Source organism: Lepus europaeus, chromosome 6 (genome assembly GCF_033115175.1).
Source record: "Lepus europaeus isolate LE1 chromosome 6, mLepTim1.pri, whole genome shotgun sequence".
NCBI lineage: Eukaryota > Metazoa > Chordata > Mammalia > Lagomorpha > Leporidae > Lepus > Lepus europaeus.
The window spans coordinates 121,503,225-121,526,070 of NC_084832.1; the positions used below are offsets into that span (position 1 = coordinate 121,503,225).

The window sequence follows — 22,846 nt, forward strand, 5'->3', positions numbered from 1 at the left end:
AAACACAGGCCTAATGAATGATGGTCAAGATACACATGTCTAGGACTGGCACTGTGGTGTAGTGGGTAAAGCCACCACCTACAGTGTCGGCATCCTGTACGGGCGCCAGTTCAAGTCCCGGCTGCTCCTCTTCTGATCCAGCTCTCTGCTATGGCCTGGGAAAGCAGTGTAAGATGGCCCAAGTCCTTGGGCCCCTGCACCCGTGTGGGAGACCTGGACGAAGTTTCTGGCTCGTGGCTTTGGATCAGCACAATTCTGGCCATTGCAGCCATCTGGGGAGTGAGCCAGCGGATAGAAGACCTCTCTCTCTCTCTGCCTCTCCTCTCCCTGTGTAACTCTGACTTTCAAATAAATAAATAAATAAATCTTTTTAAAAAAGAAAAAGATACACATGCCCTACGACCTGACAAATGTTATCTGTTCCAATCCATCTAAGTTAAGCACTAGAACCATAAACAATGTTCACAAAAGCTCTGCTGGTGATAGAGAAAAATGTCCACTGTATTCTAGTTAATAAAGGCAATCCGTGATACAGCTGATGCAATGTTAGAATGAACAGAGGGGCTGGAGCCGTGGCTTAACAGGCTAATCCTCCGCCTTGCGGCGCCGGCACACCGGGTTCTAGTCCCGGTCAGGGTGCCAGATTTTATCCCGGTTGTCCCTCTTCCAGGCCAGCTCTCTGCTATTGCCCAGGAAGGCAGTGGAGGATGGCCCAAGTGCTTGGGCCCTGCACCCGCATGGGAGACCAGGAGAAGCACCTGGCTCCTGGCTTCGGATCAGCGCGATAAGCCGGCCAGAGTGGCCATTGGAGGCTGAACCAACAGCAAAAAGGAAGACCTTTCTCTCTGTCTGTCTCTCTCTCTCACTATCCACTCTGCCTGTCAAAAAAAAAAAAAAAAAAAGAATGAACAGAGGAAAAGTTACCACCAGGAACCAAGACGGTGCTCAGGAACATGGTACGGACGGAGCAGGAAAAGCAAATCACCAAGTACCACAGAGCGCAGGCTTCAGCCGACACGGGCGTACTGATTATAGACATACACGTGTGCAGCAAATCCATAAACAGGACACAAAACTCACCATGCACCCTCTGAGAGGCTGGGAAGGACATGGATTGGGAAGAGGTCTCCCAATACAAGGAAATCCTTTCAACTTTACATAAATTTTAGTAAAACTCTTTTCTCAAAACTCAGAACACAAAGATTACATAAACCAACCAAGAAACACAAGCTCAAGTGGCTTGCAGCTCCAACTCAGCATCCAAACGCCACTCGAAAGCTCGTCACGGGACTCGGCTGCATTTATGCCCAACACTTAGCGTAGTAATCCCTCATTGGGAAGCATCAGATCATCCGGTAACAAAGGCAGATGCCAAAGACTACCAGTGGCTAATTGTGTTTATAGGACACTGTGCCCAGAAAACTGACAAAGCACGCTGCATTATGTATTCCTGGGTCATAACTAATTCTACGCCCATGGAGATGAGAAGCTCCAGTCAGAAGGTCTCTGTCACTTCAGCAAAGCCATTCTCTGATCTTCTGTCTCACGCCAGCACATCATCCGCTCCGGCCTTCCACTTTCCCTCAGTGGCACTGCGAGTCATTCCCTTTCAGAGCGAAAACTGGCATTTAAGATCTCCAGTCTTTACAACTCAGTTTCTAGATCCTGCACTTTCTCTTTGCCCTCTGCCAGTGATACTCCAAAGGAATGCCCCTGAGCTCAGCAAGCGGCCTGCAGTAGATTTCCACTCCAGCCTCCCTCAGCTGTTCACAACCTCACCCTGGTCCCCCAGACCCACCTAACATAAGCCCAGCATCCCGCAGTCCACTGCCAAGTGTTTGGCCCGAGCAGCCCTAGGATAAACCCTGAGGCCACCCAGCCCCAGCAGCCCAGGAGGGGAGTGGCCCATGCTATGGGGCCACTGAGACACAGATGCACAGAAATGGCTGGTGAGGAACAGCCTGACCCACGAACACATCCTGCTTCCAGCCCTCGTCGGCCTGTTCCACGCCCCAGACGAGCTCGCTAGCTGTACTCTGATATTCCACTCTGAGACAAAAGCAACTGACGAGCAAGCTGCCCCGTGCAGCCCCCGAGGACACTAAACACAATATTGACTCAGCTCGTAGCAGATTCCGCACCACCTCCCGGTCCTAACGCGGCCCCAGAGAAGCGCACCCTGGGCTGCTAATGAAGTCCTCTTCAGTCCATGGCTGACGCTGAGGACCTGGGAGAAAACAGGGCACGTGGCCAAGACAAGCACACGGATGCGGTTCAGACCACGGGAGTTCCTGCTCGGGGCCAGCCCACTCTGGCCTCTCTTCTCTCCACACTTGTCACCAACTTCTAACAACAGCTGATGCTGCTGCGTCTCTCATCGCTGAACCATCCCCCAAGTGCCAGCCTAGGGTTCACGCTGCCCGTACCAACACCGTGCCCTCTAGCGAGAACAGGATGAACCACTGGGTGTCCACAGCACACAGGACAGACAAGAAAACAAACAGAACAAAACAGGAAGCCAAGGAAGGCAATACCCTCCTAGAGAGAGCACTCTGAAGTCACGCCCGCCAAGCGTTATCTCGATCAAGAAATGAAGTGTTCAACATGAACGCTGACGCCTTCCACACACCGTACTACACGACTGATAAGTAGCACTAGATGTAGTTAAGAGATAATGAGTTTTGTAAACAGGGTAACAAGACAGCAAACAACCTTCCCATCCTTCCGGGAGGCTCCGCTGAGCACAGCAGGGGGGAAGCACTACCGCTCAGGCCTGATTAGGTTGAGCACACTGTCGAATGCAATTAAATTGCCCAAAATGTCAAAATACAGCAAGGAAACCCTTACACATGTTGCAGGGGCTCTGCATCTGGAAAGATCTGACGTGCGATTTATTAAGCCTGTGCCGGAGCACGGCGCGATCAAAGCCAAAGGCAGAGAGAGAAGAAAGCAAGGCTCAGTACTGTGGTCCCACGGTGCTTTGCTGAAACAAACTCTGAGCCGCCTACATGGCTGTAAATTACAAAGAAAAAGGAAATGCAAGTCACAGGTAGGAAATTCGGGAACTCGGGGACCAAAACCATGAAATCTGTTTTGAAGGTTACTAGGAAGGTTTGTCACTTTCCATGCACAGGCAGGTACTGATGGCAGCAGTGGCATTCTTCAGCAAACGCAAAAGAAAACGAATTTGAGAATGAGGAAATTTTTAGTGGCCAACAGACTGGCCACGTGGCACTGAGCATCGTCTGTGTGTCCAATGGTGGAAATCCTTGTGTAAGAAGGAGGAGCTCCATGACGATGCTGGGAGGTGGAAGGGGTTGGGGCTGCAGTTTTGGACGGTTCTTAGAACACCTGCAGTCTGCATCCAAGAGCCTAGGATCGAATCCCGGCTCTGACCCCAATTCTAGCTTCCTGCAAATGCACACCCTTGGCGAGCAGCAGGTGATGGCTCCAATGCTTGGGTCCCTGGCACCCAAGTGGAAGACCCAGGTGGAGTTCTGGGCTGCTGGCTTGTGCCCAGTCCAGCCCATGATGGGACAGGCATTTGCAGAATGAACCAATAGAAGCTCTTGCGTGCTCTCTCTTTCAAGGAAAATGAAAATACATATTAAAATTCTTTATTAGAAACAGAGCTAGGGGTTCCTTCCCAAGAAGAGAGCAGGGTGGGCTGGAGTGAGCGGCACAGAGTGAGGTCACAATGCGACACGGAAGTATCAGGCTCCACTTTCAGACCCACGCCCTCGTGGGCCACCACAGGCAATGAACTCTACAAGGCACAAGGCAGCAGCACCAGATGCCGGCAGAGCCCCAGACGTGGAGAAAGCAGCTGGCAGGGAGCAGCCCCGGCCCACCCAGCAGCTCAACCTCACCCTCCACTCTCACTGCCCCTGCTGGGCGGCCCTGCCCAGGGAAACACCAACCATGACCACCAAGACGGGCCTCCCACACACGCCAAATCGGGGCACTGCAGGCTGTGCACGCATGGGTGGGGCTCAAAACCATCCAGACTATTCATCCCAGACGTCAGGGAGAGGAAAGGACAGCTAGGAATGGCCTAGGACCGCCCCAAGTCCTACCTGGGGACGCAGACCCCACTTCCCTACCTGTAAGCCCTCTGACTCCTCCTCGCGCAGCAGCCCGCCGGACTGGACAAAGCACAGACTTCCGGGACCTGCCTCGGACTCTACAGAAACAGTACTTGTTGGTTTGCTTTTCTAACAAGATCCCTGGAGGAAGCCCACACAGGCACGTGGCAGCCTGGAATGCGCTGCCTCTGCACACGAGCTTCCTGGACACGGATCTCCGCTCCGGCCCCTACTGGCTGTGGGACCCCAGGAAGATCCCTTCCCCACCTGTGTAACGACCACAGCTCCTGCTCTCAGCATTGCCGTGATGAACTTGCCCTACATGGCTCCCTCCACGCTGCAGTGGTGGCCGACTCCCCTTCCCGGGACGGAAGCTTCATCTGCGGCCTGGGTCTCTCCTGTGTGCCGCGCAGATGCAGCCCACTCTGCTCCTTACCTCAACTTGGCCTCCACTTCTGCATCTGTACAGTTGGGAGCCTGGCAGAAACCAGCCGTGCTCCTCGGGAGACAGATGGACTATCTGTGATGTGTGTTGCTTAAAATCCTGAGCCTGCGGCTTTGTGAAATCATGTTTCCCCATCTGCTTGCAAGTCTGACCCAGGCATGCCCTTGACCACAGCAGACAAGACGCCACGCCATGGATTCTCTGCCCACGCCCTTCCTTCCCCCACCTTCACATTTAACACAAGCAAGCCGGATGCCACACCTGAGCACCCCCTGAGGAGGACCACCAGGGGGCGGCAGCGGGGCCTTCGGCAGTGCCAGGTGGCAGGTATGCGTAGGAAGGTGGCTTGGTGCTTTACTGATGCCAACCCAAGTTCTCAGCTGCTTTTTCGTCCGCTGTTGCCAATCACAATAAAAGCTGGTAAACCCAGAAATAATGGTTCTCAAGTTCCGAAATCTTAATGGCCAACTCAGCACTAACCTAGTCGAGGCAGAATGGGGAAGGAGTGAGCATCAGGAATTGTTCCTCTTATTATCTGTTCACAGAGGAGAAAGGCTCTCGGCTCGGTGGCCTCCCATATTGGAGGGAGCATTGGTTCCAGTCCCGGCTGCTCCACTTCTAATCCAGCTCCATGCTAATGTGTCTGGGCAGGCAGTAGATGGTGACCCAAGTACCTGGGCCACTGCCACTCACATGGCAGACCGAGACGGAGTTCAAGGCTCTTGGTTACACCTGGTTATTTCCACTTGGGGCATGAACCAGGGGACGGAAGATCCGTGTGTATGTGTGTACATGTGTGTGTATGTGTGTGTGTGCCTCCTTCTCTTTCCCTCTGTCGCTATGCCTTTCAATAAATAAATAAATACACCTTAAAAATTTTTTAATCCCTGTTTTATGCTAGGCACAGCAGGAACTCAATGACACAAATTTAAACAGAATAGAATCTCACAGGATGAAGAATGTCATGAATGAGAATTTGGAAGAAGGGGTGACCCATAGGACTAAAAGAAAATTGAGGACAATCTAGTCCTCGTGGTTTTCTGTCCATGAATTGTAGGTTCAGTTAAAAGAGTATTTAATTCAGCAAAGAATTTACTATACAAGTCTAAATGTCCAGCAAAGCGGATTTTTCGGAGGAGAGTAAGCTCTTGAACAAACAAACATCTAATTATCAACTCCTGCTGCTTTTCAAGCAAGCACTACACGAGGTTGTAAAGCTGACGAATCCCATGTTAATTTCTTTTTTTCCTCTCCTTTACCTGTAAAGAAGTCTGGTTAGGAAGACTGTTAACACATAAACGCAAACATTCTTTTCCATGTTTTGGATCCATTTCAATGCACAAAAGAGGAAGTGAAGTGGTACTTTTTGGCTACATGAATGTACACACATTTTCCCCATCACTGTAGTTACCACTTTGGTTACACATTTAAAGGTTTCTGGTACACGACAGACCTACTTCTTCCAAATCAAACTATCAGTTCCTGTGCAGTTCCAGAATATTCTCTCCATTACGCTACGAATTTTCTTGGCTACCAATTTCTTTTGCTCATTCCTTTTTTTTCTTTACTGTAACATTCAAGCAACTTTATTCTTAGTTTCCTAAACTCAGACATATTTCTTTTTTTAAAAGAATTTATTTATGTATTTGAGAGGCAGAGTTACAGAGACAGAGGTAGACACACACAGAGGTCTTCCACCTGCTGGTTCACTCCACAGACAGATGGAGCTGTGCCAATTCGAAGCCAGGAGTCAGAAGATTGTTCTGGGTCTCGCACATGGGTACAGGAGCACAAGCACTTGGGCTATCTTCCACTGCTTTCTCAGGCCATCTGCAGAGAGCTGCATCAGAAGAGGAGTAGCCAAAACACGAATCGGCGGCCGTATAGGATGCCGGCACTACAGGCGGCGGCTTAACCTATCTCCTACGCCACAGCGCCGGCCCCATGACTATTTCTTATGATAAGAATCCGCTTTGCTTAGATTTTTTTCAGTATAAATTCAGTGCAAGATATGGTATTAAGCACTGTAGAGATTTAAAAATAAGGAAAGACTGACCCCACAAAGACTGCAGTATCTTTTGGTAAAAGGCCACTCATAAAGCTTACAAACACAGGGCAGACCACTGTAACTGAACCCGGCAAAGCAGGGCTAAACGCAAGGGACCTCAAGCAAGGGGGGCCAGACACAGGTGGATGCACAGGTAAGAGGACTGGAAGAACAGGCTGTGTACCGGAAGAAAGGACTGATCGAGTGGGAACAGCAAGGGACAAGGTGAGGGAGAAGAAAACCATGCAACCAGAAACCCAAGGCGCCTTTCAATGCAAGTGAGCCACACCTGGCTGCAGGGCTGCCTTCCAGGAGAAAGGCCCTGGGGGATGAGGACGAACAGATGACTCCAGCGGCCTTTGAACACCAGCAGAGAGAGGCACCATGGAGCCGGGCTCAGGGATGGCTTCCAAGGCCAGACACACCCTGTTCTAACCCTGGTCCCACTGCCGACTACTCTGCACCCAAACTGTGGACAGCAAGAGGACCTGGCCCAGAGATTCTTCAAGTGTGATGCAGTTGAACACTTAGCACGCTGTAGCATGTAGTTCATTTGTGCTTAGCGCAGTTTTTGTTTTGTTTTGTTTAGTTTCTTCCCACTATCACACAGGTGAGAGGTCTGGGTCTTGTGTCACCCTTGGGAGGGTCTTGGTGTAAAAGGTCGTGGCAATTGCTCTCCTGGAAAACCAGGCCCAGCGCCCAGTGTGGACAGAGGCAGCCACTCTTCCCGCAGCCTCTCACACGCAGGCTTCTCCTGGTACAGCTCTCACTCAGCCCAATGGCACGGCACTGCACAGGCTCAGGGCCTCCTGACATCACCGACGCTCTCCTGACAACGCCTTGGACACAGAGGCCGAGGTCGACGGGCCACCCTTAGCACCCCTTGGGAAGGAATGACTGTCACGTTTTTTATCCAGAATGCCAAGGAGCTCAGAGCCCTGTAAGCAGAACGAAGAGCCCACAGGAGCCAGGCCACAGCCCCACCTGTCGCCTCGGTCACGTCTCTTTTCCCTCCAGAACGTGCCCATCCTGGTCACACCTCTGCAGCTCCGCAACACACTGGGCCTTCTCTCTCTGCAGCCAGCTGCAAACTCCCCGCACGGGAAGCCCCGGGGGGCGGCCAGTTTACTCAGGCGGCTCCGGCTTCCTGTTCCCGCTCGCTCTTCCTCCTGCCCCAGTGCCGCTTCGCTCACTCTGCTCTTCCACCTGGGGGGCTTCCCATGTGTTTGACAACCAGAGGCCATTTGTCCCCCTTGCACAGGAAAGCACCGGGCTGTTCACTTATCTTCCTTGGAAGACCCACACCCACCACTTCACGGGAGACAGAACCCGCTTCTGCCGTCACCACCTCAGTCTCCGAGTCTTGTCATATTTCACTGATGCCCGCTGGCTCCCTCTGCCCTGGTACAGAATGGGGCTGAGACACAGCGATGCACCTGCTTTCTCATGGAGCGGAACAAAGCTATCCGCCGAAACCATACACCGTTCCTTCTGCCCTCGCCCAGCACCACCTGCTGTCTTCTTCCATTTCCACCTGTCTCTTCAACGTCAGGGAAACCGAATCTAAGAGCCACGGGGATGATCTACGCCTCTGACACGCCCCGCTAAGTTTGCCTGCCGATTATCCGGGTACTCGCCTGTATTAACCTGAAGGTTCTATGTCGCCCGGGAGAACTCGCAGGTGTCACCTTGCCTTGATCTCCATCTCTTGGGGCTGCAGCAGGCCTGGGCAGCGACAGTGGTAGACTAGAGGCTGTGGGTCCAAATCCTGCCCCTTTGTGGCTGTACACAAGCTCCCTGAGTGTGCCTGTCCCATTTGCCAGCATGGCAGGAAGGCCTGCGCCCCGGGACATGCGATGGGCAGCAGGGGCCCACCATGGTATCTTCTCACCCATGGACAGTGGCCCCATATTGGCTCCCTTTTTCTTCCGAACACTAAGAAGCATCAAGACAAACTCTCCCGACAATGAAACTAGGTACCCAGATGTCTGCCCAGGCGGCTGATCCACTCCCTGCAACCCCAGTGACAGCTGCAAACAGTTTCTGGTAGGGGATGGTGTTGTGCTGGCCCCATGTTCCTCACACACTTCGTGTCATTTACAGTAACTAGGATTAGATATTCTTATCTTACAGCATTGGATTAAGTTAATCCAGGTTTTTCCTGTAACAAACGAGCAATCTGGGACTGAAATTCACTGGGAGACCTCAGGATCCACGCATCTTGCGCTGAGCAGCCCGTTGTGCCACCATTATTAAAGGTATACAAAGAGGTTGGGGCCAGCGCTGTGGCTTAGCGGGTAAAGCCACCACCTGTAGTGCCGGCATCCCATATGGGCGCTGGTTGGAGTACTGGCTGCTCCACTTCCGATCCAGCTCTCTGCTGTCGCCTGGGAATGCAGTGGAGGATAGCCCAAGTCCTTGGGCCCCTGCACCCACATGGGAGACCTGGAAGAAGCTCCTGGCTCCTGGCTTTGGATCGGCACAGCTCCCGCCATTGTGGCCAGCTGGGGAGTGAACCAGTGGATCGAAGACCTCTCTGTCTCTCTCTCTCTCTGCTTCTCCTTCTCTCTCTGTGTAACTCTGACTCCCAAATAAATAAATAAATTTAAAAAATTTTTTTTAAATTTTTTAAAAAGAAATAAGGAGGAAAACTTGACAATTGCTTCTGGAGGAAATTTCATCACTAGAATCCTCCAAGTCAACGCAGTATTTCCCGTATGTGAACACCATATTCTGTGTCTTGCTATTTACCCTCCAAAATGAGGAGTCTGACGCACAGGCTCGGTCAGAATTTATCTTGGCAGCAAACAGGTGCACCCGACGTGGAGCTGCACTCGCTGGGCCACTTAGGGAGGCACAGTCAATACTGGGCCGCAGAGCGTCCAATCGATCAAGCCAGAAAAGGATATTTACTCTGCATCTGCTCATTTTCTTTGCCAAGCAGAAAAGCAATTATCTGCGGCAGCACAAAATACAGCAGCTGCTTGGACAGAACACACCTAAGAAATGATTGGAATCAGAAGCTGGAAATCAGATTTAAAAACTTAGCATACTGAGCTGGGTAACCGGAGGGGATTAGCAGTCCCGTGAAATTCCTATTATTTTCTGCTCTCTGGAAAATATGTATAATTCGAGAAATAAATCAATTCCCAGGTGTGGCTAAATGGCTTTCTTCCGTTGTGAGCTAAGAAAACCATGCACTCCCAAGATTCAGGTTAACTTTTCTTAAATATGAAGATTCTACCAAATCCAAAACTACAAACATGAGTCCAGAACTTGTTATGAAACAGTCAATCCTGACACTTCAGTAACATATTCCACCTGTGCTCTGTAACACACCTTCCAACACGGGAAGCCACTGCAGATACGGATGCGACTGTACCCCCCCACTTCCATCAACGGCAGCCACAGTCCAATGGCACTGCTCTCAGGCGCCTCCATACCAGGATGCCTGCCTGCTTTCCCAGCTCACTGCCCCACTCGCACACAGTCCCAGCAGGTGCACACCCTGTGCCTGCACGTGCACTGTGCTTTCTGCAGAGAAGTGGCCACCTTGTTCAGCTCAGTGCCTCATCTTCTAAGACCCAGCAGGAGCCACACTTCCCCAGCCGGTAAGCTGACCTCCACTGTGTATCCCATAATTTTTCAAACTGTCCTGGACGTTAACTGTTTGTATGACTTCTCCATCAAGATGCCAGCTGACCCAGCCTGGGGCACTCAGTCTCAGTGCTGAGTACTGGGAGTCACAGCACAGTAGTTCTAGTCCACTTTGTGCACAGACTTGAACTGAGATATAGTATTTGCCTGGAACTGAGGCTGTCCCAGACTCATCAAATTAAGAAAATTCAGTCTTTAAAAATTGGGGAAGGGGGAAAAAACACAGACCACAAAGCCCCAAAGAGGCAATAAATAAATAAATAAACGTTTTAATCTGGCCAGTCTTCGTGCCCAGAAACGAGGCCCCAGCCCAGTCCTTGGGAGCTGTTAGATCCTAATGCATCCTCCTAATAAATGCACCAATGTGTTTAAGTCAATATTTTTTAAGTTTTGCTCTTCGCAAGCAAATGATGCCTAAGACATTCACATACAGTAAATGTTTAATATAATAATGTCTGGCAACCCATGAGCTGTCTCTCAGGAGTCAGCGTAGGTCAGTTTGCAAATGTACAATTTTATACCTAGAACAGCTGACGGCAGAAGACATTTAATCCTTTAAAGTTTCACCTTTTTAAATATTGACGCTTTCCATCCACACATGTGGCCCAAGACTTCGGCACCCAAGAATCCAGGGCGTGAAAGGCAAACGATGAGAGAACACGCACTAGCAACATGTCCTCCACAATCTGCCCAGTGCCTTACAAGAAGCCCCCATTACAGAATCTCATTTCAGGGCCAACCTGCAGCTTCCCCGCAACTCCCAACCACACACGCATGCCAACGGGCTCTGAGGCCCAAAACAGAAGAGCAAAGGTGACGGCACAGTCTCATGAGAGCTTGAAGACAATCCAGTGACATGAGGCCACTGCACTGCATGTCACCTGCACTTCTTACAGGTGAGAACAAACAGGACCCACGGAGGTAAAGCAACCGGGCCAGGGGCCCCGGGCCACGGCAGGTCAGAACCCCAGCAGGACACTGCCTTCCCACCAGCCAGCCAGGCTCCTTGGACCAGCTCACGCTGCCTCTCATTTCTCTGTCTCCAGCCAGCACAGCCCAGGAAACAGCTATTCTCTTTCCCAAAAAACAAAAACATCAAGAAAAACGCATCAGCACCTCTGTATCGTTCAGCTTTGCATCAACAGCAAGGGAGGACAAGCAGGCGTCAGAGCCTCTGAGACACTCTGTTCTCTTCATCGTCAGCCAGCATCTCACCTGCACGTGTTGTCTGCAGACATCCTGAAATGTTCGCAGCCGGGCATCCGATCTCAACTCCTCCGACACAGGTCCCTGCCCTTCGCAGGTCCAAGAAGGCAAACACAGAGCCCTGAGGACAAATGCAGCTCACCCTGAGCTGGCACCGCAACCCGAAATGCAGTTTTAGAACCAAAGAGATCTTTGTTTTGCTTTGTTTTCAGATTTATTAGAAAGGCAGAGTGACACACAGAGACAGAGGCCAGTCTCCCATCCACTGGCTCACAAATGCCCCCAACAACCAGGGCTGGGGCAGACCCAAGTTAGCAGTCCATCCGGGTCTTGTACGTGAGTGAGAAGGACTCAAGTCCTTAACCTCCCAGGGGACACGTCAGCTTGAAGCTGGCGAGAAGCAGCGCTGGAAGTCAAACCAAGCTCTCTGGCAGATGTGAGGTCGGTGCACCCCACAAGGAGCCTCATCCACAGCATCACAATGCCCACCCAACCACTTTTGTTCCCTCATAATTGCGGAATGGATCATTATTCCCTACACAAAGCTACATTCCTTCCATAATCATAGGGAAAAAATCATTGCTGGGAGCCAAACGCAGAGCTTGGAAAAAACCTCTAATGAGGACACAAGCACCAGGATGCAAAGCTCTACCACTCAACAGCTGGAAAGTATCAGTCATTCATTGAGGACCTAGTGCTTACCCGGATCTTAGGATGCACACACGGTGCCCTCCCTCCAACCACCTCTGGCAGCTCGCTCGGGTATTCTTCTCCCCAAATTATGATATATTAATTGTCTTCACCCCCGGCAAGTCTACACCTCTACTCCCTTTGCACACTTCATCAATACTCACATAGGCTAAAGCATTAAGGGAAATCATTAATGGCAGCTCCTCATGGAGACTTCAGCTCAGGGCGATTTCAAAATCAATGTGTATTTCCAGCTCATATATAAAGTCATAAAATTCATGATTTGAGTAATATGAATGTATTAAAAATTCACAAATGAAACACATCTTCCCATATGGTTATAAGGTTCTCTGTCTTTTAAAAAAGACTGATAAATTAAGTCCTTATTATTTGATGTCCAACCTAACGATCTGTTCATAAAGTGATGCTTTGCTGAATGGTGATTCTAAACACATCCATAATTTTTATACAAAGAGTCCACTGTACGTCTCAGAAACAGCGCGAAGCATTTCTTTGAGTGGATGCACATGAAGACAACACTCCTTGGTCAAGAATGGAGAGTGAGCTCAGGCATCCCGCTGTCCCGCCTAACTCTGATGGACTTTTCATCAGCAATACAGGGAGGGTTGCCTTCCCAATCCATTTCCCTCTAAAATAATGTAAGCTCATAAAAAAGCAACAAGAGTGCCACAAGCAAACCAGATCAAGACCGTACAACCTTGCCTCACAAACCAAGCAAAGCAAAGGGGAATGAGGTAAAAAGCAAAGATTTCTCAACAGCTCTCCAACACTGCTTCGGACATAAAACGAACAAGAGGATTAAATCCCAAAAATGGCACTTTATACAGCCACAGCTGAAAGCTCTTTTTACATACAAAGGGATTTCAAAACCTCTTGGAAAAATGCAATTAAATGATAAGTTTATTATGATGTATAAAAGAAAACCTGAATCCTTGCAGTCTTAGTTTTGATAATATGCATGTTCCATAAGCTTTTTCGAAACCCCCTGTACACCTGGATTTCAAAAATCTCTGCACAAAAATAATCCTTTAATCCCATTGCCATGAACTTTTTGGCGTACTCTCGCATTAGTTTATTTTCGACAGTGAGTCGACAGGTGAGGAGACTGAGAAGCTGAGAATGTAAGTCATTAAGAACTAGGCAGCAACAGGGCAGAACGAGAAGCCAGGCGCTCTGGCACGAGTCCCTGTGCTGTCCCCAGTGCCTCCGTCACGGCTTTCCACAGGAATTAAAACGGCAAGCTGGAAATCCAACGTGTAACACAGTGTCTGGCCCTTGTTACAGACGACCACGGGCCCATAACGTCAATCACGATCCTGATGCTTACTGAGGGAGGGCAACAGAATTTCCAAATCATTGAATTTCCACAAGTCTGGTTCCCCACTGCTGACCGAATTCCTAACTTTTTTTCCTTTAACTGTTTCAAGCATGCCTGTCATTCTGTGACTCTTAATACACATGGGTGCCCAGCCAGCCCTTTTCAGAGCAGCCAACCGGAAGGTGCACCCAACGGTGCGAAAGCCGAGGACCTGTGCCCAGGCGGGCGACCACGTTCTCATGAAAGACGCAGTCACCTCTGCCCTGAGGGCTCAGGAGGTCACGGTGCTCCTGCTGCAGCCACCGCACTCTCTCAGCAGACGACACGGAAAAGGAGAACACAGGGCACGAGGAAGCTGGGGGCTGGAGCCCTCACTCAAAGACAACGCCATCAGCCACAATCTCCCCACAGCAGCTAAGAGCCCTCGCTGGGTTCTGCAGACCACAGGGAGCGCCGCTGGGTGGCCATGAGGTCACAGCTGCCCCGTCTGAGCCACAGAGGCCGGGGGTCGCCTCCCACAGATGGCGTCCGTTAAGGGAACGGGAAAGCGCAGATCTGAGCTCCCCTTCCAAGAGCCAGTGGTGACAGCGAGGGCCTCGCATGCCAGGCAGCAACGCCTGCAGCCTCATGGCGCTCCCTTCCGACACGCGGCCCTGTGTGTCCAGTTGGAAAGCAGCTGCCTCGGCCTGACAGCTCCGCACTGAGAAAGCCAAGAGCTCATCATCCAGACTGAAACTCACAGGGGGCCGACGACTGCCAAGATCCGGTACCCAGACAAGAGCAAGCGGAATGAACCCTGGACTGCCAGCAGTCGGCAGCTCCACCCACTGCTGTCCAAAAATGAAACCCATCTCGCCTCCTTCGCCGGGGGTTTATTTGGAAGAGGCTTTCAGTGGCGAGTTCTGAATGAAGGAACACTTCATTGACATGCTCCCTTTAGAGCTGAGCGCATTCCAGGAATCACAGATGATTTCAGGCCGCTTCCGGATGCACCGTTCAAGGTAATGCTGGCTCCACCAGTCTAAGTCTGGTTCCGAGGGAGCAACATCACTCTGGCTAATGCTCAGAAAACAGAGTTGGGGGGAAAAAAAAAACTTTCCTCAAATTCTCAATCCACAAAATAAAATACTCCTGGGCTAAGTTTTGCATTTGAAACAAAGATATTTTAAACCAACTTGGGAAACCAGCTTGTGTAAACCAACCCATCGAGCAACATCCAAGCCACACGGATGCTGGTACCCAGGTAGACAGTGCACAGTGAGGAAGCCAGGAACACCAAGTGACCAGTCAGCTCATTTCTTAAAGCAACACTTCTACTGAACTATATTTTCTTAAATTACATTCTCACCATTCCTACTATTCCTAGAGCGAAACACCACCACATGTCCATCCTTCCCAGGAAACTTCTCCACAGAAGGGCACTGGCCCGCAGTGGTCGCCACCTCCCTTCTCTACAATCCCACAAGCTACCAGGCACACCGGCAGCACAGGTGCACCCGTGGGGACAGCGGCTGGGCAAAGCTGCGGTCAAGTCAGTTGCATTAAAAATTAACGGGGGGAGAGCGCATCCAGCCTTGGGGTTAAGACCTGGGCATGTGCTGTGGGAGTACCTGGGTTCGATTCCTGGTTCCAGCTCCTGACACCAGTTTCCTGGCAGTGCAGACCCAGGAAGGCAAAGGTGCTGGCTCAAGTCTTTGGGTTCCTGCATCCTGTGTGGGGGTACTGGATTGAGTTCTTGGATCCCAGCTTGGACCCAGCCTAACCCTGGCCATTGCAGATATTTGAAAAGTGAACCAGCAGATGGGAGCACTCCTTCACTTTCTGCCCCCACCAAAAAAAAATTAAAAAGAAAAGGAAAAATCTCAGTGCACATCCAGGACAAATATGGCAAAAGAATACCATTTGGATGTTGTACCCAAATGACAAGACTCTGGACTAAAACAAGGTCTTGACAGAGGCAGGTGTCTGGCAGAGCAGTTAAGACGCCACTTGGGACTTTCACGCCCCTGCTGACAGACAGCCTGGTTTCAAGTCCCAGCTCAGCTTCCAACCCACCTTCCTACTCTTACACACACTGGGAGGCAGGGGATGATGGCTCAAGTATTGGTTCCTTGCCACTCACCACATGGAATTCTGAGCTCCTGGCTTCTATTGTGGGCATCTGGGGAATAAACCAGTGTCAGTGTCCTTACTGGTACAATGGGGGTAATACTAGCACCAACCTCATGGAGGTGGAGGGGTGTGTGTGTGTGTGCGTGTGTGTGTGTGACTCATGCTTTCTCTATACCTTCTAAACACAACCATGATCCTAAGACATAGGGCAGCTTGATAGTAACGTGCGCTATGCTGGCTGGTTTGGTCAGTGTCATTACATACCGCAGCCTGCAAATTAACGTTCCTGGACACACGCCTGTTTCACTCCCACTTCTCCCAAACTAGACTGGATACAGTCATTTAAAAACTGCCTCTGAAGACAGAAGCATGGAGGCATTGATAGCACAGAGGAGGGTGAATCCCACGGTGAAGCGCGACCCGGTCACCTTTACACAAGGCAAAGGGCGCCAGCAGGTGCCTGCCAGCACCATGACAGAGTTTCAGGTCTCTTCAGCCTAAGATGTTGGTTAATACCTGCCGCCATGAGATGGCTTGTGTGAACGGGACTCATCCGTACAGCGTGCATGTTCCTTAAGTGGGAGACGGGGGACATACTAGCTAAATACGCACCTACAAACTTCACTCGTAGCCGCTGGACCCAGTTTCTTGTGGACCCATCAGTAGCCCCACTTTTTTTATTCCAGCCGTTTCATTGCTGGAAGCAGCAGCCAAATCAGGGAGAATGAAGATGGCTCCGCTGAGATCCATCAATGGGAACATGAGAAGGGGGCAGGAACTCAAGAGAGCCTGGGTGCGACTCGCCAGGAATGCAGGCTCCCAGCACAGATTCTCTTCTGTCCACTTCACCACTCGGGGAGAGTCTCTCCAGCCCTGTGTGAGGCTGGCGGTCAGGTACCCTCCTCACGGGACTCCGTGTGGGGCAGAAAACCTCAAAATCCTACATGGGAGGTTAATTTGCATAGCATTTCTTATTTTGGGGACAAAGAATGCAATCCCAGGCCTACTGAAATAAAATATTAAAATATATTAAAATGACCTTAAAAAGATCAGCAACCCACTCTACCAGCAAAGGTCTAAACATTCATATGGGTCCCAAGTCTCCTTAATTCAGTTATGTTATAACTTCACTTTAGTGCCAAACTCTTCTCTTCTCTAGTGCCTTTTGTTTCTTACTCCTGTGTAAGGTATACACAGGGACAAACTATTTAGATCCACTAAAGTGAAAATCTCACCACCATCCCACCACACGGGTTAAAAAAAAAAAAAAAAAGCACATGCTTTTAACAAAAATGTCCTAATCCAAAAATCAACCAAATGGCCCCAAGGTTGTGGAGAACAGGGTACCCTCACACACTGTCGGTGGGAAAACACATTGGACATATGGAAAGCAGCACGGCGATGCCTCAGTTCTGGGTCTTCCTTACACTTGCTTCCCAAAGGCCGATCCCTAGTTCCCATAGAGAAACAGACGCCAAAACACACGCCCACAGCAGGAGTGCTCCCCGCGTTGGGCAACCTCAGAAAACCACGCCTGCACTGCTGGAGTCGGCCCCCTAACGGTGCATGGCACACAAACACGTGCTCCCCAGCAGCCTCAAAGCTCAACCACCCCCAAGTCCCACCCGCAGCCACTCCCTGCCTGGAGGCTGCAGCTTCCCCATGCCTGCAGCACAGGAGCAATGACCATGACACAAATGACCATGAAATTGCTGGCTTCCACGTGCCGAAGGGGCACGGGACCCCAGGGCGCCATTCCACAGGCCTAATACGCCTGTGACGGCCGTCAGTCCAGAAAGCCTGACAGTGACAGCAACGTGCGACTGGTGTTTCCCCTTACAGAGATGAGAAAACTGGGCTCGCAGACACAAAGTAACTCATCTGGGTGGAGCCAGCAAACACTGTGCGTGCACAGCAAGGATCTTCCGAGCTGCCATGGCGCAGCCTCTCTGAACTTTAATTGGCTGAACCAGATCATCTTCTGCCAGAGATACGCACACAGTTTTCAAACAATAACGTTAACACTACCTAAATTTATGCTCAAATAGACAATGCTGCTCCTTTGCAAACAGAGAAAACCGGACAGCTTTCCCTGCCTTGAAGGAAAGTGGCCCGCGACCATGAACTCGTTAGTCACTTGGTTCCAGCTGCCCTGCCCATTGCCATCAGTCCTCCACCATCACGCCACTGTTCCCCACACGTAGTGGGCTGAAGGTTAAGGAAGTGAAATGGAATCTATAGAAGTATGCTGGATGCCAGGCACTCAAGCGAGTCAGGGCTATCACACTGCGTACCCAAGGATGAGTTTAAGAACCTTTTCTACCCTTGGAGAGCTCACGGGCCAGCCAGCGCCATGCAGAGGGATCCAGGTGACCTCTGCACCACCCAAAGCTGTGACTCTGGACTCGATGCCTGGCACAAGGTTACAAGGCCAAGTTCCTGGGCCCCGATGCTGACCCTGTCACTCTCTAGGTGAATTTACGCTAGGTCTGGAGACCTCCAAGAGTCTCAGTTTCTCACATCAAAGGGAAGCACTGGCTGCTGAGACACTGAGTGGATCACACACGGGAAGTGCCTGCCCTGCCCAGCACAATGTTGCATGGGCGTGGCTCACACCGGCTTCCCATGTCAGGAATTCTGTGACGTGGCTATTAACAACAATGAAATTAAACCGTGTAAACGTAATTAAACCGTACTACAAAGATAAGGAATTCTCTAATGTCATCATTTCCCAATTAGGTCACTTTACTTTAACTTACGCTCTTGAAATGACTTATGTCTACTGCATGCGCACAGGAAATACTCAGCTCTGTGGGGGACACATCCCTCCCAACTCCACCGTCAGCGCAGTCACACTCGCAGCTTAAAATCGGCCACGGAAAGAGAATGTATGTGCAAAGAGGCAAACTCGTTAAGTGAGAATTTCCTTTCTTTGCAGAGCCTGTATCTCACACACACACACACACACTGACACTTACTATCATTTGGGTGTGGTTTGTTCCTCCAAGCTAGGGCAGGTGTTTAATCCCCCAAGCTACACACTGAAGGTACAAAGAGTAGGGAAACTGACCCTGACCCTGACCGTGACGTCCATGAGTAGAGCCCTTGGGAAGAAATCAGGGTGAGACGGGCATCAGGATGGAGCACCTACAACCAAATCCTGGTGTCTGAAAAAAGAGGGCTACAGACATGCACACAGACACACGCACATCCTCCCAGCTTGACGTGATGCGGCCAGGAAGGGCCTGGCCAGAGCTGAGCTGATGCCAGGGCCATGCCCTGGAGCCACAGCACATCTCTCCTTTAAAAGTCTGTCTGCCTCAGGGATTTTGTTACAGTAGCAAAAAACCAAGCAGGCTAAGGCACATCCCTCCAGCGACCACCCTTTTCCCCACACCTTCGCCACTACGCTCCCTGTTTCACCCCAACGTGCCTTCCCATCCACTCACTTGTTCCTGTCTCAAACACTGAAGCACCTGCTCTTGGCCAGCCGCTAGGGCAGGAGCTTGGGACACAAGTGTGAGCAGATCCCACAGTCACGGCCCTGCCCCGTCCTCTCCCGCTGGCTCACCCCCAAAGCTTCCAGGTCTCTCGTAACTCCTTCCCTCTCCTTATTTACCTCCGGTAAAAATTCCACTGTTTCTCCAACTCAATCTTGCAGTCCTGCCTGGTGCATCACGGCAGAGGTCGACATTCTCTAGGCACCACAACTGCTCCTCACCCTCCTCTCCCTGGAAATTCACTCACTACTGGGATTCTGTCCTCCACCACGCCGCTAGGGAGCTCTCTCTCCCTTAGGTTTCCTTCCCCTTCCACCCAAGCACTTCAGCCTGAAGCCCCCAGATTCTCGTGGCCTCGACCCCTGTGACCCTAACTCGTTCACTGCTGCCAGGTTCATGTCCAGACTACACCCCCAAGCCACAGCATCTTTTCTCTCAGGCTCCACCATGCTCCGTCAAGACCCCTTCTCTCCCCCGTCAGTCTGCAGGGAATCCCCCAGTCCCCGAGCCCTTCCCTTCTCCACCCTCATCCCCCAGGTATGCACGCAGGCAAGAACACAGGGATGGGTTTAAGGAAGAAACGTCATCACACCCTCCCACACTCTACAAAAAAACACAGCCCTCCAGGGCCTTCCCAGACACCCAGGGCCCACGCAGCACAAGCTCCACCATCACCCACTCCACTCCCCAGTGGCTTCAGCCTCAGGCTAGACACCATCTTCTCCCCACGGATCTTTGAACATGTCTGCAGGGTTGGCTCCTCCTTCCTCCAGGAAGCCTTCCTGGACTGACACTCCCACAGATACCACCATGCTCTCCCACAGCCTGCCCCACCCTCTCTTTGGAACCCACAGCGCTCATTCGCTGTGGGCGACCTCTTGGCTGCCCTCCTCTGCAGAAGGGGCACACAGCAGCCAGGGTCTCACCTTCCTCCTTCTCTGGGACATCCCCGTGGCCAGGAACACGCCCGGCACACGGGAGACTCTGCACAGGAAGCGACCGATGAATGAAGCAGGCAAGATCCAAGAAGCCAAACAGGTAGGACCAAGAACCTTTAAGGGTTAGTTTCAAGGTACCCCGAGGAAGAACAGGACAGCAATGTGAAGTGTCAAGTACCAGAACGGCGAAGACAAGTTCCATAAAACGCAACAGTCGGGAGCCCGCTGGGCCGAGCTGGCTCCGGCACCCTGGCTTCCCACAGAAGCCAATCAAAGGCAATTCACTGCACCACCGACTTCAGTCTATGAGGACTTTCCCACTGGAGTGAGGTGAGGGCTTGGCTTCTGCCAGCCAGGTGGCCTTTTTCTCTCTGCTCTGCAGGCCCCCTACAAAGGCTCACTGCGCGCCCCCCCCCCCCCCCAGCCTGGTAGCAGTCCAGCGCTGGACCCGATCCATTCACCAATCACTCACGGCTCAAATGAAGTCTTTAAAATGTTCAAGCGCCTACATTCATTCATCCTTTAACTAATACCTGTCACTCCTGACTTGCCGCAGCCTGAGCTATTCTAGGAACAATGTAATGTGGTAAGTGCACCTGTGCCCACAAAGCCAGGCTACTTCTCACGGCTCCGTCAAAATATTTTTAAAAAAGAATTCAATCCCACACTCTGAAGACTTTCCTGCATCCTCAGAAACTCGCGAGAGAAGTGCCCTGGGCTCCTCCCACAGCTCACATCAAACACAAACAGCAGGGAGGGCACGCCCTTCTGCCCCCTGAAATCAGAGGCCGCCCCACACCCACCCAGCACTGCTCCGCTCCCAAATGGCCAAGGGCCCCAGGCAGAACGGCCATTCCTCCAGCTGGGCCTCATGACCCAGTCTACCGTAGGGGAGGCAGGGAGAGCAAGCAAGGGACCATGAGGGGGGCACCAAGAGGCAACTCAGCATCTCCATTCTCCAGGCCTCACAGCCGCACCTGGCGACACTGGACACGGAAGACGCACACAGCCCGAGACCCGCAGCCCAGTACCTCATCAGGGACCACACAGCGCGAGGAGACACCGGGAATCCACTGCTCTCTGGTTCTGGTGGCAGTGTGGCATGGCAGCCACCCCATGAGCCTTTGGGAGGGAACCGCTGCTGCCTCCCATTCTCGCGGGGAGGGTGGGCCGGTGGTGAGGAGGGCTGGGCGCTCGCAGGCTGCTGGGGACCGCACGGCTGGATGACCCCGTTGCTCCTATCATGCACAGAATTGGGGGAAAACAAAGAATGACAAGGCTTGCAACAGGGAACAGTTCCACCTCCAAGTCCCTCCCCCAGAAGCCGCCATTCTCAAGACTTCCAGCTCTTTCATTTCTGCTAATAACCACTGGATTTTTATCCTAAAATGTCATTTTTTTTTTTTTTAAGATTTCACAACTTAAATTGATCACTACTATAGAAAAGAACTCAGTCCCTCTTAGGTTACCACACACACACACACACACACTCATGCATACACACACATGTATCTACACGCATGCACACACACGCATGGACACATGCATATACATACACACATGTATACACACACACGTGCCTATCACACATAGGCACACACTCACTTTTCAATCCTCAACCTTCCAAACACACTTCTCTCACAGTATCTGGTGCCAAGTGGTGTTCAGAATTCACCAACACAAAATGATCCTGTAAAATACTGTACGTTTCTGTCATGGCATTGCATTCGCAACCACTAGGTGGGCAAAAATCTAAAAGTCTCACATGACCCAGTGATGGCGCAAAGGCCACAAGGGGACCAACTCACTCACTGCTTCGAGGGTCTCGGCAGCAAGGCCTCGGCACATGCAACAGCCCGCACACCTCTCTCTGTCCCCACAGCTCCACCTGCCTGCATGCCTGCCACATACCTCACGTTTCTGCACAAAAGCACACTGCCCAAAAAAGTCACAGCAACACAGCTCGCAACAGCCCAAATGTGGAAATGACCTAAGTTTCACATCTAGAAGATTGGATAGATTCTGATGATTACAGAACCAGCAAAACTTAGCTCTGTAGATTAACACAACTGTATGGCAAAGGCCCAAAGTTGAATGAAAAGAAGAAACCGATACCATCTAGTTAAGTTTAGAAACATGTGAAGTAATAGTATTCTACATTTCCTGGCATACAGGTCAGTAAGAATTGTCACTCACACAATCGCTGACGGTAGAACCAGGGGCACCAACATCACTTTCTACATGTCATCCTAACTTTTAAACAACAGAAAGAAAAGAAAAAGTAAGTTGGGGCTACTTGGGCTAAGTCTCCACCTGCAGTACCAGCATCCCATACGGGCGCCACTTCCTGTCCCAGCAGCTCCACTTCCGATTCAGCTCTCTGCTATGGCCTGGGAAAGCAGTCAAAGATCACCTCGGTTCTGGCTGCTATGGCCATGGGGAGTCAACCAGCGGATGGGAGAACTCTCTCTCTCTCCCCCTCCCTCCCTCCCTCTGTCTGTAACTCAGCCTCTCTCAAACAAATTAATTTTTTTTATTAAACTTTTATTTAATGAATATAAATTTCCAAAGTATAGCTTATGGGTTACAATGGCTTCCCCCCTCCCATAACTTCCCTCCCGCCCGCAACCCTCCCCTTTCCCGCTCCCTTTCCCCTTCCATTCATGTAAAGATTCATTTTCAATTCTCTTTGTATACAGAAGATCAGTTTAGTATATATTAGGTAAAGATTTCAACATTTTGCCCATATAGCAACATCAAGTGAAAAAACTACCATTGGATTACTAATTATAGCATTAAATAGCAATGTACAGCATATTAAAGACAG

At 51.0% G+C, this 22,846-nt stretch overlaps 1 protein-coding gene across 4 annotated transcripts in view; it reads right to left on the reverse strand.

Annotated features, from left to right (window-relative positions):
- Window positions 1-22,846, reverse strand: part of TMTC1 (transmembrane O-mannosyltransferase targeting cadherins 1) — a 243,968-nt gene that overhangs the window by 188,125 nt on the left and 32,997 nt on the right. For 3 of the 4 annotated variants that reach the window (XM_062195022.1, XM_062195020.1, XM_062195021.1), the window contains exon 5: window positions 21,051-21,257. The exons of the other annotated variant lie outside the window; for it this stretch is intronic. In XM_062195022.1, coding sequence (XP_062051006.1) covers window positions 21,051-21,257 — 207 coding nt within the window. The remainder of the gene's footprint in view (window positions 1-21,050; window positions 21,258-22,846) is intronic. 4 annotated transcript variants of the gene reach the window in all.